Source organism: Taeniopygia guttata, chromosome 14, assembly GCF_048771995.1.
Source record: "Taeniopygia guttata chromosome 14, bTaeGut7.mat, whole genome shotgun sequence".
Classification (NCBI taxonomy): Eukaryota; Metazoa; Chordata; class Aves; order Passeriformes; family Estrildidae; genus Taeniopygia; species Taeniopygia guttata.
Genome location: NC_133039.1, coordinates 2,557,131 through 2,571,371, shown reverse-complemented (window position 1 = coordinate 2,571,371; position 14,241 = coordinate 2,557,131). Strand labels below are relative to the sequence as shown.

Below are 14,241 nucleotides of genomic sequence, written 5' to 3'. Positions count from 1 at the left end.
AACCAGCACAGACCAATTATGGCTTCTGCTTTGGCAGTGGGGCTGACAGACAGAGACTTTCTACAATCTCAGAATCATCAATAGCACAGATTCCGACAGGTGAGCTGCTGCTGTGTAGGGCAGCAGCTCCAGAGCCCCTGGGCAGGCACCATCACCCCATCCATGGTGCTCCCCAGAAGAGTTCTGCTGCTTTCTGGGCAGAACTGCTGAAATCCTTGCTGTCTGAGGAAACCCCAGGGCACTAGTAAGCGAGCTGCTGTTCATTTAAGCCTTGCCAGATACTTTTTTGGCGTGCTTCCATGCTTCTCCAAGAAAGAAAAGTGACTTGGAGTGGAGACAATTGACCCTGAGACTCAGAGCCTCGAGCCATTTTCTGCCTGGTTCAGCTGGTGTTGGCACCTGCACAGAGGCTTTAACCCCTGGCCAGGGTCTCTTCTGCCATTCCCTGATCTGCTTGGGAGGAATATCAGGAGTGCTGGATTCAAGGAGCAGTTTGCTCTGGAATCATCGTGACTGATAAGCTCCCGGTTTTCCATACACAGATATAAAGGAGGTTGCAAGTGTCATCATAAAATCCCTACCCATGGATGAAAGTCATGACAAAATGGAAAAAAAATCCCAATAAAGTCTATCAACCAAGCAACCAAAACCAAACAGAAACCACCAACAAAGTGAAAATAACAAAATCAATGTGTGGTGTTTTGAGTTTAAAAAGCTGCAGCATGTAAAAGTAATTTTTGTTCGAGTTTTGGCACAGGCACCCCACAGACTAAGTAAGAACTTTCTAAAATTTTCCCTTACAAAATAATCTGAGTCAAATTAGAAGCACCATAAAATATTTTTTTTAATAAAATAGCACTTTAGTCTCAACTCTTACATTTTCTTAGAGTATAAACAAGCCCTGCTGGCACAGAATAAAATACCTGTACATTTTCTCCTGTGAGCCAAGGGAAGGGCACAAATTTTTGTAGGTAAAAGAAGGATTTTAGAATGAGGAAGAGGTAGGCCATGGAAAACATGGGTTTTCCCCCTCTTTTACTGTGTCCTACAAACCAGGTACACTTTCACCAAAGCTGGCATTATTGTATTAGCACAGTTTTCCTCCTGAGCACATCAGGGTTGAGCAGAATTTTATCTCATGGCTGTCCCTGCTGATGGGTACAGGGCACACGAGGTAGATGATGGCACAAACTTTGAAGTCTGAGAGGTCACTTGTCTACTGGAAGCTTTCCTGCTCAGACAAGTGGGAGCATGTGCCAAAAAGAAGCTGGCAGAACTTAAATTATAGTTTCCAGTAAAGATGTTGAAAGTACCTGCTAAAATATGACTTGCAAAAATCTCTAATCCATATTTCTAAGTATAAAGTGACTTCATGTTTGTTATTTTAATCTCATAACCTCACATTTTTTGACTTTAAAAAGCACCATAGACTGCCCTTTTCAAACAGATGTATTTTTTTTTTTTAGACCCAGCAACTTCCCATTCTATTTAATGTCACAGCAATTTTCTCTACAGGCATTCTCAGATTTTCTTCTTGTAAGACAAGAGCAGCCAAGCTGTAGTATGGTGAAAATCAAAATGAAAACGTTTCAGTGTTTTTTTATTTAATTTCTGTATTTACTGTATACATCTCTATGTGAAGCTATCCATGAATATTGTGGACAAAGATGAAATTATTTCTTGATTTTAGGTCAGATCTTCCTGGAGCCCTTATTTGTATATACAAACTGTCAAATTTGTGTATACAAAGATGAAAATTACACACTGTTTTATGTGAGAATACTACTGGATTTTAAAACCAGTTATATTTAATGGTTAGATCTCACAGATTGACTCTAGTTTAAATTCTTCCATCATCAATGATTTTTCTAATATTGGAATGTTACCTTTTAAAGTTTGGAGTTTTTCAACTTTAACTTTTAAGGATTGTTAAGGCAGTCTCCAAAATCATATATTCAAATTCAAACATACAAATAAAACACTGTCTTTGACAAATCTACTCACATAAAAATACTCTTCATGTCTAAGGCTTGTTCATTTTTCCAAGAATAAATAAAACTCATCTTCATTTTTGGAGAACAAATATTAAGGCTTGACAAGACATGAAGAACAAATTATTACACACAGATACAAGCAAGAGGATTTAAGACAAGAATTGCCATGCCTGGAATAAATTAGATTGTCTACACAGATCACAAAGTGGCAGCACACAAAAAAAAATTAAAAATGCTAGAAGTTAACTTGAAATCAGCAATACAGAATTAAAGGAAAGATAAATTCACTCCAGTGAAGCTCAGAGATAGATGTTTCTATCCTGCCTTCAAGGTAAAATGCTCATGGCAAGGTTCCTTTCTGCATCTCCAGAGAAAGAACATAAAGGTGAGGGAGGCCCAGATTCATTCCTGTGGCACTGAATGTTGTATGACTTTGCAACTTCTCCCACAGTTAGTGCCCATGGATATCACAGCCCATTTGCCTCCTAAAAAGATAATAAAATGAACAAAATTGTGTGATTCTCAAGGCCCCAGAAATTGCAGTGTTCCTATTAAATGATGGAAACCAATAGAAACCTAAAGTACATTTGCCCTGTGAAAAGTAGATGGTCCTGATGGCTTGGTCGTATTTGGGCATCTGCACTTCTGCTTTTTCTCTTCAGCTGCTTGAAAGAAGGTTCCAGCTATTATGGATCTGTGACTGGCAGGTCAAGTGACAATTAGGAATAATTCTTTTATGTACTCACCACTTTGATGAGAGTTCACAAATGCCTAAAACTGGCTCAGCCAAAACCTCAGCCCAGCATTTTTTAGGATAAATAGGGAGATCATCTGAGCCGCTGCCATATAAAATCGACTTTCATAAGCTGTTCTGAGCCTAAAATAGCTCTGCTTCCCACACCTTACAAACAGAACTTCTTTCCTTTCCACTTCTTTTAAAAAAATCTATTTTAAAGGGATTTATAGTGGAGCTGAACTCTGTTAAAGGGCAGGATGGCTTTGTAGTGTGCCATTAATGCATTTTAACTTCATCACAAACACAGTTGACTGTTGGCTTAGGCCTTTGCAGAGAATGAAGTCCAATGGTTTTGCTTCGAGAAAACAACTTATTCTCAACTGTTTTCTTTTTCAGAGAATGATATTTGAAATGACATTTTATTGGGGGAGTGAGTGCTGGGCCCAGTGACTGTCAGATCAGTGATTTGGTTTCACCTCAGAGCACTTTGAACCTGACACCCTTAGGGTGGAGGAATGACCATTTACATAAACTGTTTAAGGCGAGATGTCAAACATGTTCTGTACAGTCTTGTCAAGTAGGGCAGCAGAATTAAAGGAGTCTTAGAGCACTTCAGTAGCAGCCTCTCTAAATAACAACTGTGCAACATTAAATGTCCATCCTTCACTTGCTCAGGCTTGAGTTTTACCAGCATAATTCCCCTCTCTGGGCTGCAGTCACATCCTGCACACTGCTTCAACAAGAACTATCACCATGTTGCTTAAAAAATATGTGTTGGAATAAGTTTCTTTTTCCTGCTTATAATTCAGACCCTTCTACAGTAACAAAATCTGTGTTCAACAGAAGAGCATGTACTCTTCACATACACATGTATTTTTGGTGTGCTGAAAAAGAGTCAAGGCTACCATGTCACTTGACATTCAGGATGTGATCCAAAACCCATTGGAATTCAGATTTTCCCCACCATCCCTGAGACTTTTTACTGAGAACACATGGATTACTGTAGTGTAGCAAACCCCGTGACCCCATCCAGTGAAATTCCCGCAGAAGGAGGGTGTCTCTACAGTTAAATATGCATCTGGGCACTTTCGCAATGAACCAGTAGAGTTTAGAGATGTTCATGCATTCTCACTATGTTACAAACCTTTCAGAATCCTCATTTTATTCATCCATTTCTCCTGCTTGTCTCACCAAAAAAAAAAAACCAAAAAAAAAAAAAAAACAAAACAAAAACAACCCCCCAAAAAAACCCCAAAAAACCCAAACCAAAACAAACAAAAAAAAAACCCCACCAACACAGAATTACCCGCTCGTTTCACCAGGAAACTGCTTGGGTTTGCCTGGATTTTTTAAAACCTCTTTTTTTTTTGCTTTCATTTTTTCATCATGAGGAGAATCAAAAGTAGATTCAATGTTCTGTGAGATTTTCTTTCTGTGGTGAGTGTGAAAGTTTGAAAAGGAAGGCTGTTGCTGTTCTCTTGTGTGATATTCTCCTGGGTGGCATTCATCCTGTCATGGTGATGAAATGAAGCTTCAGCTTTTGTGGCTTCAGCTTTTTCTTGGCAGTCTGCAACCACCTGCCTGTTTGGGATTATTTTTACCCTTTATTTTTAAGCCCCTTGATCCTGAGATGTTCCAGGAGCACCAGAAGCCACCACATTGCCTGGAATTCAGCTGCTCCTTTTCAGCTGAGACCCAAGAGGTCTCTTGATCAGCTGAACTGCTTCGTGGCCTCATCCATCTCCTGCTGAACCAGCATTTCACTGGCCTCAGTAGGAGCTGGTGCAAATCTTAATTGAATATTGTGAAGATAAATTGGGATTGATTCCAGCTGTATTTTTTATTATGCCTTTTCATCATAAAATGAAGATGGAATTAAAATTAATACTGACAGATTGTTGAGTTTTGACCCTAGTTCATTTATTTTAGTCACCATCTTTTCTCATGCCCGGCTTGAGCACAGCTCTAATTCATGCATTTTTTAAAAACTGCTGGTTTATTACTCACTAATTGGTGTCAGGTTATGGACTTTGCCTCTGCAATACTTTTCTGCTTAAGGTGAGAATACCTGCCCCTTTTTTTTCACATTATTTTTCATCACAGAACTTCCAAGCAAATGAAATTAATACTGGTTGATTTCTGCTGTTACTGGTCTGGAACAGGTTGGGATATATTCTGCCCTGAGTAAATGCACCCAGTCTTTCCTGCCCTCCAAACTCACAGGCACAGTGGCAGAATTGAAAGGGTTTATTGTGCAGTTTGTAGCGAGCTGAAGGATGCACAGCCCACAGCAGCCTTTGCATGCACTCTTATGGCTCATAGCAGCATTGTTCAATAATAATAGTGAGGAAAAAGCTGCCCAGCAGAAAACTCCTGCATGAGTCCTTTCCTCCAGGGAAGATGTCACATAGCACTCAAGTGCAGGAATTCTTCTCAAATTGAACATCATCCAGGAAAAATATGGCAATAGTGGCATCAATCCTTACCATGTTCCAAGAGGATATAGTACCTAAGTAGGATGTGGGTCAAACTCTGCTTCCTGAGCTCTCTAGAGCTGATGTTAAAGGGTCATTCTGCTTAGAGCTTCTCAGGTCCAAAGCCCTTAGTCATCTTCACTAAGGGACATCTATATAGTTGCATTTAAATGGGTTTTGGAGGCTTAGGGAAGAAAAGAAAAAAAAGTTCCTTTTTAAAAGATATTTCCTTGTTTTGACTGTTTTTCATTTCATGGTCATGGCACATTTCAGTAATCCTCATTACACATATCAACAAACCTCCTTCCTTTCAAGTCTGACAGTGTTAGTAAAAAGCCAAAGTTGTGACAGTTCTGCTTGTTGACTGCCTGAGCCTTGAACACAAGGGGGAAAACAAGATGCCAGCTAACCATGGGAGCTGAAAACCCAGAGAGCAAATAAAGTCCTTGTACTGAAGCAAGGCAACTTGAAATTCTGTCCACAGAGCAGGTTGCTCCCCTCTTTGGGGACCAACTGTCGGAAGTGTCACGCTCTTGTTTCCCTTCTGTGTCCCCAACATTGACAATTAGAAAGGAAATTGCTAACAGCCTTTTGGATAACTGGCAGTTAGGAGGAGAACTCCAGCTAAGTGCCCAAACGGTTTTGCTTGTTTTGTCTTGTGCTGTGGTAGGTTTATGTCAACGGGGAGTGGGTGACCAGCATTGGGGAAGGCGGCAGCTTCGGGGAGCTGGCGCTGATCTACGGAACCCCCCGGGCTGCCACCGTCAAGGCCAAGACAGACCTGAAGCTCTGGGGCATCGACAGAGACAGCTACAGACGCATCTTGATGGTGAGTTCATGGGGAAGGGCTTCCTCATGCAGCTGGTATTTTTCACTTTCTTGTGCAGCTCTGTGCTCAGAGTACTCTGGTGCTTCCACGTGAAAGAGAGCGGACATGGCGAAATCACTGAGTAGCTGAATGAAGTGAACTGAAAGAAAAGGGGACAGGATTCAGCAGAAAGGCGCTGAGTCAGAAATGCAATTGAGAAACATTATGCATAACTGTTCTGTGAATGAAAACCTCAGGAGGCCTCTGTTACCCACCAAAGCTATGCAAATCCTCTCCTTATCGTGAGCCTGGAAATATCTCTCAGCAGCACCCCTTGCCTGTGAAGTCTTTGTCTGATCTTGTATTACATTCCTCAAGGCAGGTGATAGAAAGTAAATCCAGCTCCACTAAAATAATAAAAAGTCTTGCTTGGACTGTGCCCTCCATCTTTGTTAGCCAGCACCCAGCACACATACCATGGGGTTGTAGCTGCTAATGATTCATTGCTCTGCTCCTTTCAAACTCCCTCATCCCTGCAGCAGAGCTCTACAGACCTTTGTGGCACCTGGGGCGTGTGCTAGCTTATGGATTTGCTGTTGGTTCTTCAGTGGTGAGTTTATAATGGAAACTTTGACAGATAATTAACTTCAGCAAAGTCATAACTTTTTTATGAGTTTGTTTCCAATGTCCATGTGCATATCTTCCTTCTCCATAAAATATTCCTTTCTTTTTGATAATTAACAGACATTACTCTGTGTAAAGCTTATTTCTCAATAGGACTTGTCTCTAAAAGCTGCATTGTTCCATTCTGATCTGAAGGAAATGACACTGTGCTCTCAGATTAACACTTTTGAGATCATCTGTATTTCCAGTGGGTGTTACAGAAAACAGAAAAAACAGCAAAGGAACTGAGTAGATTTTACCATTAAATGATTAATTCTTAAGCAGCAGGGTAAAAGTGATCTTTGTTTACCCTGTGTGATGGCTCTTGGGTGCCTGTATGAGCACTGCTGGTGTTCACTCCCTATTTTATGGGCCGAGTTCAGTATCACATAAACAAACATCACACCGGCATTTAGGAGGGTACAGCTGTTGGAAATTTATTGTATCCCAAAATATCCAGCCTGATGCTCCAAGACAAAATAGGGGAACAATTATGAAAAGTGTTTTGTCTTCTCTCTTGTGGGTCAGCAGGATGAATAATTTTGAAAGGTTCCCAGTGTAGGCAAGCAGGCAGAGGTATTTCTAAACTCAGAGCAGAATTTCTGAGGAGATGTAAGAGGCACACCCAGCTTACTTGTCCCATTCCCTGCAAGGGTGCAGTGCAGGAGTGTCTGGGATAACTGGTGTGACGAACCTGCAAGCCACAAGGAAGGATCCAAAATTCAAAAGCAAAGGAATGTAGGAGGGAAATAAATATCAGGACAAGGCACATGTTCCTTGGCTTTTTAAGTAGAGTTTTCTGCAGCTGCTTGTGGTAAGGAATTGAAGGAACAGGTTCACAGGCTTTGCAGCCTGGAGGTGATTTCAGTGTTGGTGTTGATGGAACCAGAAGTACCAAAAATCAGCCAGCCCTGTGAGCTGTCAAGTTTGGTCGTGTGTCCATTATCACCTGATAGCACACTTCAGAAGATGAATATTTGATGCAGAGGCAGGACTTTGCTAAAAGGACTGAAAGTCCCAAGTGGGAAAGACTGTGTTTTTAATGCTAGTTTGGGTTGTACATACAAGCTGAATATTATGGTTGTACTTCTGTTTGATTCTAGTGTAGTGCTAAGTGCTTTTCAAATTAATTTATGTGTTCTCTGGACCAGTGCCTGCTGTACCTTGCCCAGCAAGCTCAGTTTCTGCAGTCGATGAGACCTTTTGATGAACATACATATATTTCTCTCCCTCTCTTCCTTCTTGTGTTTTTTTTTTTTTTAGTTGAGGCCACTAAAAATTGGTGGTCTGTTGCACTGTGTTAGATACCCAGACAGCATTATTAGTACTGAGATAGGAAATATTTCATGGTAAATTATTTGCTTCAGGTGTAGAAAATGTCCAATTTTAAATGCAGTCCATGGTGAATGCAATTTACCCGTCCACACAGAATGAATCCTGTCACCTTCCCATTTATTTGTAGGTGCAGGGTGGATAACTTTGTTGCTGTAGGTGAAATGAGACACCTATCTTTGTGCAGTCGTGTGAGGGCAGGTTACAGTGACTCTCTGCACATTTCCTCAAGCCTATGAATTAATTACATCATGTTTCAGTGGCTGCATTTCATACTTGAAGCTGACTTCACCATTATGGGGCTGCTTTTGCTGTGCTCAGTTCAAGTGCAGTTGTGGCTGCCTCTCAACTCCCAGAGACGTGGTTTCCTGCCATTTAGCCTCTAACTGGGTATTTTGGATGCAGAAATTCTTCTGTTTTTAAATAAGGAGTAGTAATGCTTAGGGTACTTTTTGAAGTGTATCATTTAAGATGGTTTCAAAACTTGGGAGCAAGCAGGTTTCTGTTTTCTTATTTTCTGGTTGCAAACCCTTTTGTCCAAGGAATAAATGACCTTTTTCTGCCAAAGATTTTTTCTGTAGTCAGATAAAGCCCCTCCATAACCCCAGATAGTTATTTCTCTTGTCTGCATTCCTTCCCTACCATGACTAGCCCCGTGTTTTCTCAGTCAAGTGTTGAAATTTTATTCTAGTTGTAAATATTTATTTGCAAATCATGCCTTCAGAGCCACACTTGCCAAAAAGATTTTATCCTGTCATGAGATACTTGACTCTCCACCTCATTTCTCCTTGCAGGCACTATTTTGGTCCTTCACTTTGCATTTAATAATTTCTTGTTTTTATTTCTGCTTAGTGCCATTTTCCCCACTTAGGTGTCTCATTGATCCTGACTGGTTTATGATATGAATAAAATGTATCTCAGGAGGTTTGGAGTTTGGGGTTTCCTTTTTATGGATGGACAAAGCCTGATGCAGAAAGTTCCTGCTGGCTTTTTGTTACAGTTGTCATCCATTTATTATTTAGCCTGTCCCAGAGGAAGTTAGTTGAAGCAGATATATTTCTTTATATTTCATTGTCTCAGCTTAGGTACTCTGATGGCTTGAAGGTCACATTCAAGTTTGTTTTAGCAGCTGTGATGATTGTAAATGTTGGGATAGGTCTTTTTGTCAGAATGTGCAGTGAAACTGCAGTCCTTGAAAGCCCACCTCAACACGTTCCCTCTGTGATACACTCACAAATTATCTGTCCATCTGTGTGTTCCATTTATTTCATAGACTCATCTCTGCTGGGTTACATACTTTTCACTCCATTGCAAATTCTTTTATGTATATGTTCTCTGTGTGTGTGCACACGGGCACAGACACACACACTTGTGTATATATTCAACATTTATTTACTTGCATTCTTCTGGGACAGAGCAAAGGATTTTTTTCTGCCATAGGCTTCTCATGGAATTCAGTTTCTGCCCTCTTCTTTGCAATTTGGATTTGAGAGCATCACGGAATGGGGAACATCCCAGGGTAGTACAATATTTGTATTCTAAATATAGCAAATACCACAAATACCAGAGAAGCAAATGTCTGTATCCCAACATCAGATTGATCCCCTAGACAATTCAGTTCCCAGACTGAGAAAATCTGAAGTATTAATTTCTTACAATTTCTTCTTTAGGAGGACTTGATCCAGGATAATTTAACTACCCTCTAGTTTCCATGGTCCAAGATACCTGGCTCTGAGAGTGGAGCTGAGTGGGATTCAATACATTTGGCCAATTTGGCAAACTGCTCACAGAAAGTGAGTTCTTACATTGGTTTGTAAGTTGTGACAAATCAAGGATAGTCAGTTCCTAATGTTACACTTCATTTTACTCGTGCTATTTGGGTTTCTTCTACTGTCTTTTTACAGCTTTGAACCCGAGAACAAATTCTTTAATAAGCACAGTTTTTTTTCAGCTGAGATAAAATAAAGTCAGGAGGATTTCGGGTTGCCATAAAATGTAAGTTGTGTGGTGGCCAAAGCATAAAGCAACTCCAAGAGCTGCAATCCACTTGACATCTGTGGCATAGAGCAGCAGGACTGTGTGGGCAGCTTGGTGTCCATGGCCAGAATGCACAGGAGCTCTTTCTTTCATGCTCCAGCAGGAATGTGCCCCCAAAGATCATTCAGGAACAGCTTAATCAGGGATTAAATGGGGCTGTGCAGTCCTGAAGTCCATTCTGGCACCTCCTGCCAGGATAACTCTTTCTTTGAAAGTTGAGTAGTGCTTTGCCTCTCAGTAGACATTTGTTTGGCTTCTTACTGAAGGTAGGGATTTCCAGGAAGGACTCAATCAGCTCCACCTGAAAAATGAATTGGAAACAAGACACAGAGTGCTGGAGGGACAAAGAAAGATTGGACTGGATGAATGAGAAGAAAAAGTGGAAGAAAACAGGGAAAGGGCAGTTGGAAATGAGATGAAACAGATGCTGAATAGGAACTCAACAGGACCTGATGCAATCTCTGGGGCATTCGTTTTCCCTAGCCTGTGTATTGCTTAAGCTAAACCTAGGGCTTGCAACATTAAATGGTCCTAAAAATGGCTTTGAGGCCTTTTCTGTGTGGATTTGACGAATGAGAGTGATCTTGTTTCTCCTTGGGACTGTCTCAGGGAGGAGCACTGCAGCTTAGAATATTAACAAGGCTTTGTAGTTAATGGGAGCCACTGCCTTTAAGGAGATGAGTTTGTTCCTGACAGCTCCGAACCAGGGAGAAAGTGAACAAAGGAGAAGCGGGAGAGGGAGAAGCAGTGACTATTGAAATAAGATATTAATAGGATAGAAAAAAGCAGAATTAATAAAGACTTCTTAAAACATGCCATCAAGAACCTTGCCAGTGCAGAATTATTCATGTACATTTACTATTGTTTTTATCTGGCTTAAGCTGTAAGATTTCTACCACTTCCCTTGGGAAACTTTTCTGTGAGAGAATAATTCCTTCATTGGAAAACTTTTTTGATATTGATCTTAAATTAGATTTTCTTGATTTTCTCCCATTACTTTGAGTTATGTCAAGTTATGCTGTACCGAATTGCCCTCTCTTTCTGTCATATATCTGTAGATAATTATCACTGTCTACTTAAAACCCCTGCCACAGTGCATGCTAGCTATGAGGATGACATACCTATGATCCCAGTGCTGTGCCAACAAATACAGGCTGGATTTGTTTTGCTCCTTCCTTATCAGCTCTCCCCGAGTGTTTTAGCATTTCTTCAAGCTCTGTTGGATTTGGGAGCACATTTCTGGAGAAGAGGTACTGAGACAGAATGTAGCACACCAGGCGCCGTCACATCTGAGCCACGGAGATGGAGCCTCTAAACTTCATTCCTGGATGATATCTTTGCCTGTGCAGACCAAAATAGCTTTGGCTGTGTTCTTGTTGCAGTCTGATGCAGGTCTCACCTCCTGTCTGTGAATCTCTTTCAGCTTTACTACTTGCAGGTCTTCTGTATGTCAAATATCTCTGCTTTGGATTTGTTTATTAGTTATATTTTCCAAATGGATGCTCATTCTATTATTTTCTAGCCCCATTTCTAACATCTCCAGATCCCTTTTGGCTATTTTCCTGCTCTGGTGAACTTTTAGCATCTCATAGTCTGTGTTGGTACTGTCTTAATTGCTGCTGCTTCTAGAAGATCCATGAAAATATTGCATGAGGACAGACCCAGCACCCAGGGAATGCACAGGCTGGCACTTCTGCAGAGGGTACCTGAAGGGTGGGAGAGGAGATTGTGATGCTGTTCGTACCCCTGGACTCAGCAATTTGTGTAAAGCAACTAAAGAAAACAAGTGCAAAAAGGACATCAGAAGTCATAGGTGGCATTATGCCTGGGAGGGGATGAGAGAGGAATATCAGGCTGGCTAAAGTAGGTTGGAAGGAGCTAAAGATGATCATTAAGGTCCCTTCTAACCTAAGTCACCCTATGAGTCTGTGATTCTATGTTCTCTCTGTGTTTCATGGGAGAAAATATGGTTAATACCAATGGAAATAAACACACGGTTGGTTGGCTGTAATTCCACTGCTGGGTTGTTTTTAGCTTGCACTACAGTACTGATCTCCCAAAATCCTTCTCCCTACTCTGCTCGTGAGAGCTGGAGCAGGAAAACACACTCAGGTGAAATCAATGTGCATAAGGGTGAGCCAGGCTTCTCCTACCTGGAAGTGAATTTGGGGTTTGGTTGTGCCAACCTGGATCCAGCCTCAGATGCTCTGAAAAAGCAGGGAAAGCTCCTGTACCTGCCTGGGCACACTGAGGTGAAGCTCTGCTGCCCCAGAGGCTGCTGTTTGTCTCCTCAAGGAGAGAGGGAGGGAGGGATGGATGGAGCCATCCTGCAGGATGGGTCAGGAGCCATCAGCTGGGTCACCCTGGGTTTCAGTGCACCTGCTGGCAAACAGCAGCCCTAAGCCCCAGTTGCTTGTTTTTCCCTGGGCCCATGTTCTCCCTTACCTCTGTGGGATCATTCTGACAGGGGATATTTTAAGTCAGTGTAGCTATGCATTAAGAAGGGCTCTAGATAATATGACAATACAAAAAACGGTAACAGCACATTTAATTAACTATTTCCACTTCAGTTTTGCCCTTGCACTTGTCTTCACTGTGAGTTCAGTACTGCTGCCTGGCTTAGTTTAGCCAAGGCACAACACACCTGTGTTCCTGTAGGAAGTGGTGGGCTCTTTCTCTCCAAGCCAGGTGGGATGGCTGCAATTCCCACCTTCCTGAGTCTTGTCTGCATCTCTAAATACTCAAAGCCATGGTCAGGCATCACTTATGGCTACTGATTACTGCTTCTTAAAATTCATCTGTGTCCGCAAGTCATTTAAAAAGCATTTTCCACATCTGTCCCTGGGTGTCCCAGCCCATCAGACTAAACCACCAATCTGGTTTTCCACAGCTGTCAATTTTGCTGCTCTCGTTTCCACTGGATTGCAGGGAGGAAAGCAACAACTGTGCAGTGTCCAGTTTTCCATTCTTTGTCTCCCAGCAAGCTGTCAGAAGCTGGCGTGGATTGCAGAGCCTCCTGTGTTTGAAGTTCTCTATTTTTTTTCTTTCTGGCACTTCAAATGCTGCCGGGGCCCCCCGAGGTTGAGAACCAAGTTTGTCAGACAGAGGGGTCAGAGGAGGGTTAGCGATGCTATCGCTGAGCAGAACTGTCATCACCAGCCGGAGTTACGGCCTCGGGAGCTGCTGCTGCTGATCCACAGCTACCTGGGAAGAGTGGCAGCTCCTGCTGCTGCTGTGGCTCTTTGGGAGCAGGGGTGACCCCAGGACAGAGGCACAAATGGGAGATGTCCCCAGAGGAGAGCACCGGTGCTGTGGTCCCAAGCTGGAGCCCGAGCCTGTTGATGCTGCTGGAAGGATTTGTGGTGCTTTGGGGGTTGTTGAAGCCCCACCTGCACAGCACATATATGAAGAGAGAAGATATTTAATTCTTGAATGCATCAGCTATCCCATTTTCATACCCAAAACACTTCTTCATGCTTTCACACTGGAGGGCAAAGTGTTTCTTCTCCATTTCCCTTTTTTTATCCCCTCTTTCCCAGCACCCACATGTGGTCACTTGGAGAAGGAGGAATAGAGAAATGGCTTTTTCTATGGCAGACACTGACATTTGCTTCCATGCTCTCTGCCCAGTCTATGAATAAATGGCATTTTTGTTTTCCTTTTCTTGAGAGGATCAATATATCATCCTTGTGTTATACCTTATAGATTTAAGTAGGAGGCACTAGGCAAGTGCCTGGTGACATTCCCAGGAAATCTGCCCAGGCAGGAGTGATTTGGAGTGTCACCAGTGTGGAACAAACTGCACAGGCCCAAGGCAGGCCCTGGAGTTCCTCTTTGGTACCTGGGAAGAATTTCTTTATGAGACTTTCATGTCACTGCAGAAGGAATTAAGGATGCATTCATTATTTTTGTATTGGTAAAATTTCATCATAATTATTCCTACATGAATCACCTTCAAGAGTGCGTGCTGGAACAGCAGCTTGTGGTTTCTGTCTTGCTGATCAAACACCGTGTTAAGGAGAAGGTGTCTTAGAAATTTATCACACAACAAAATCTGAGTAGAGTGGGAATGACTGTACTGGTGGCTGCATACCCATTGATGGATTGTCTGCCCCCAAATGCTTAAGTCTTGTTAAAATATGAATATGAATGGATTGCTCAGCATAACAATGATACAACATTGTACAGAATACTAAT

At 41.9% G+C, this 14,241-nt stretch overlaps 1 protein-coding gene across 1 annotated transcript in view; it reads left to right on the top strand.

The window, feature by feature from the left end:
• The window catches only part of PRKAR1B (protein kinase cAMP-dependent type I regulatory subunit beta), a 92,655-nt gene that overhangs the window by 54,835 nt on the left and 23,579 nt on the right, over nucleotides 1–14,241 (top strand). The window contains exon 7 of the mRNA XM_030285231.4: nucleotides 5,875–6,033. Within this exon, the coding sequence (XP_030141091.1) occupies nucleotides 5,875–6,033 (159 nt within the window). The remainder of the gene's footprint in view (nucleotides 1–5,874; nucleotides 6,034–14,241) is intronic.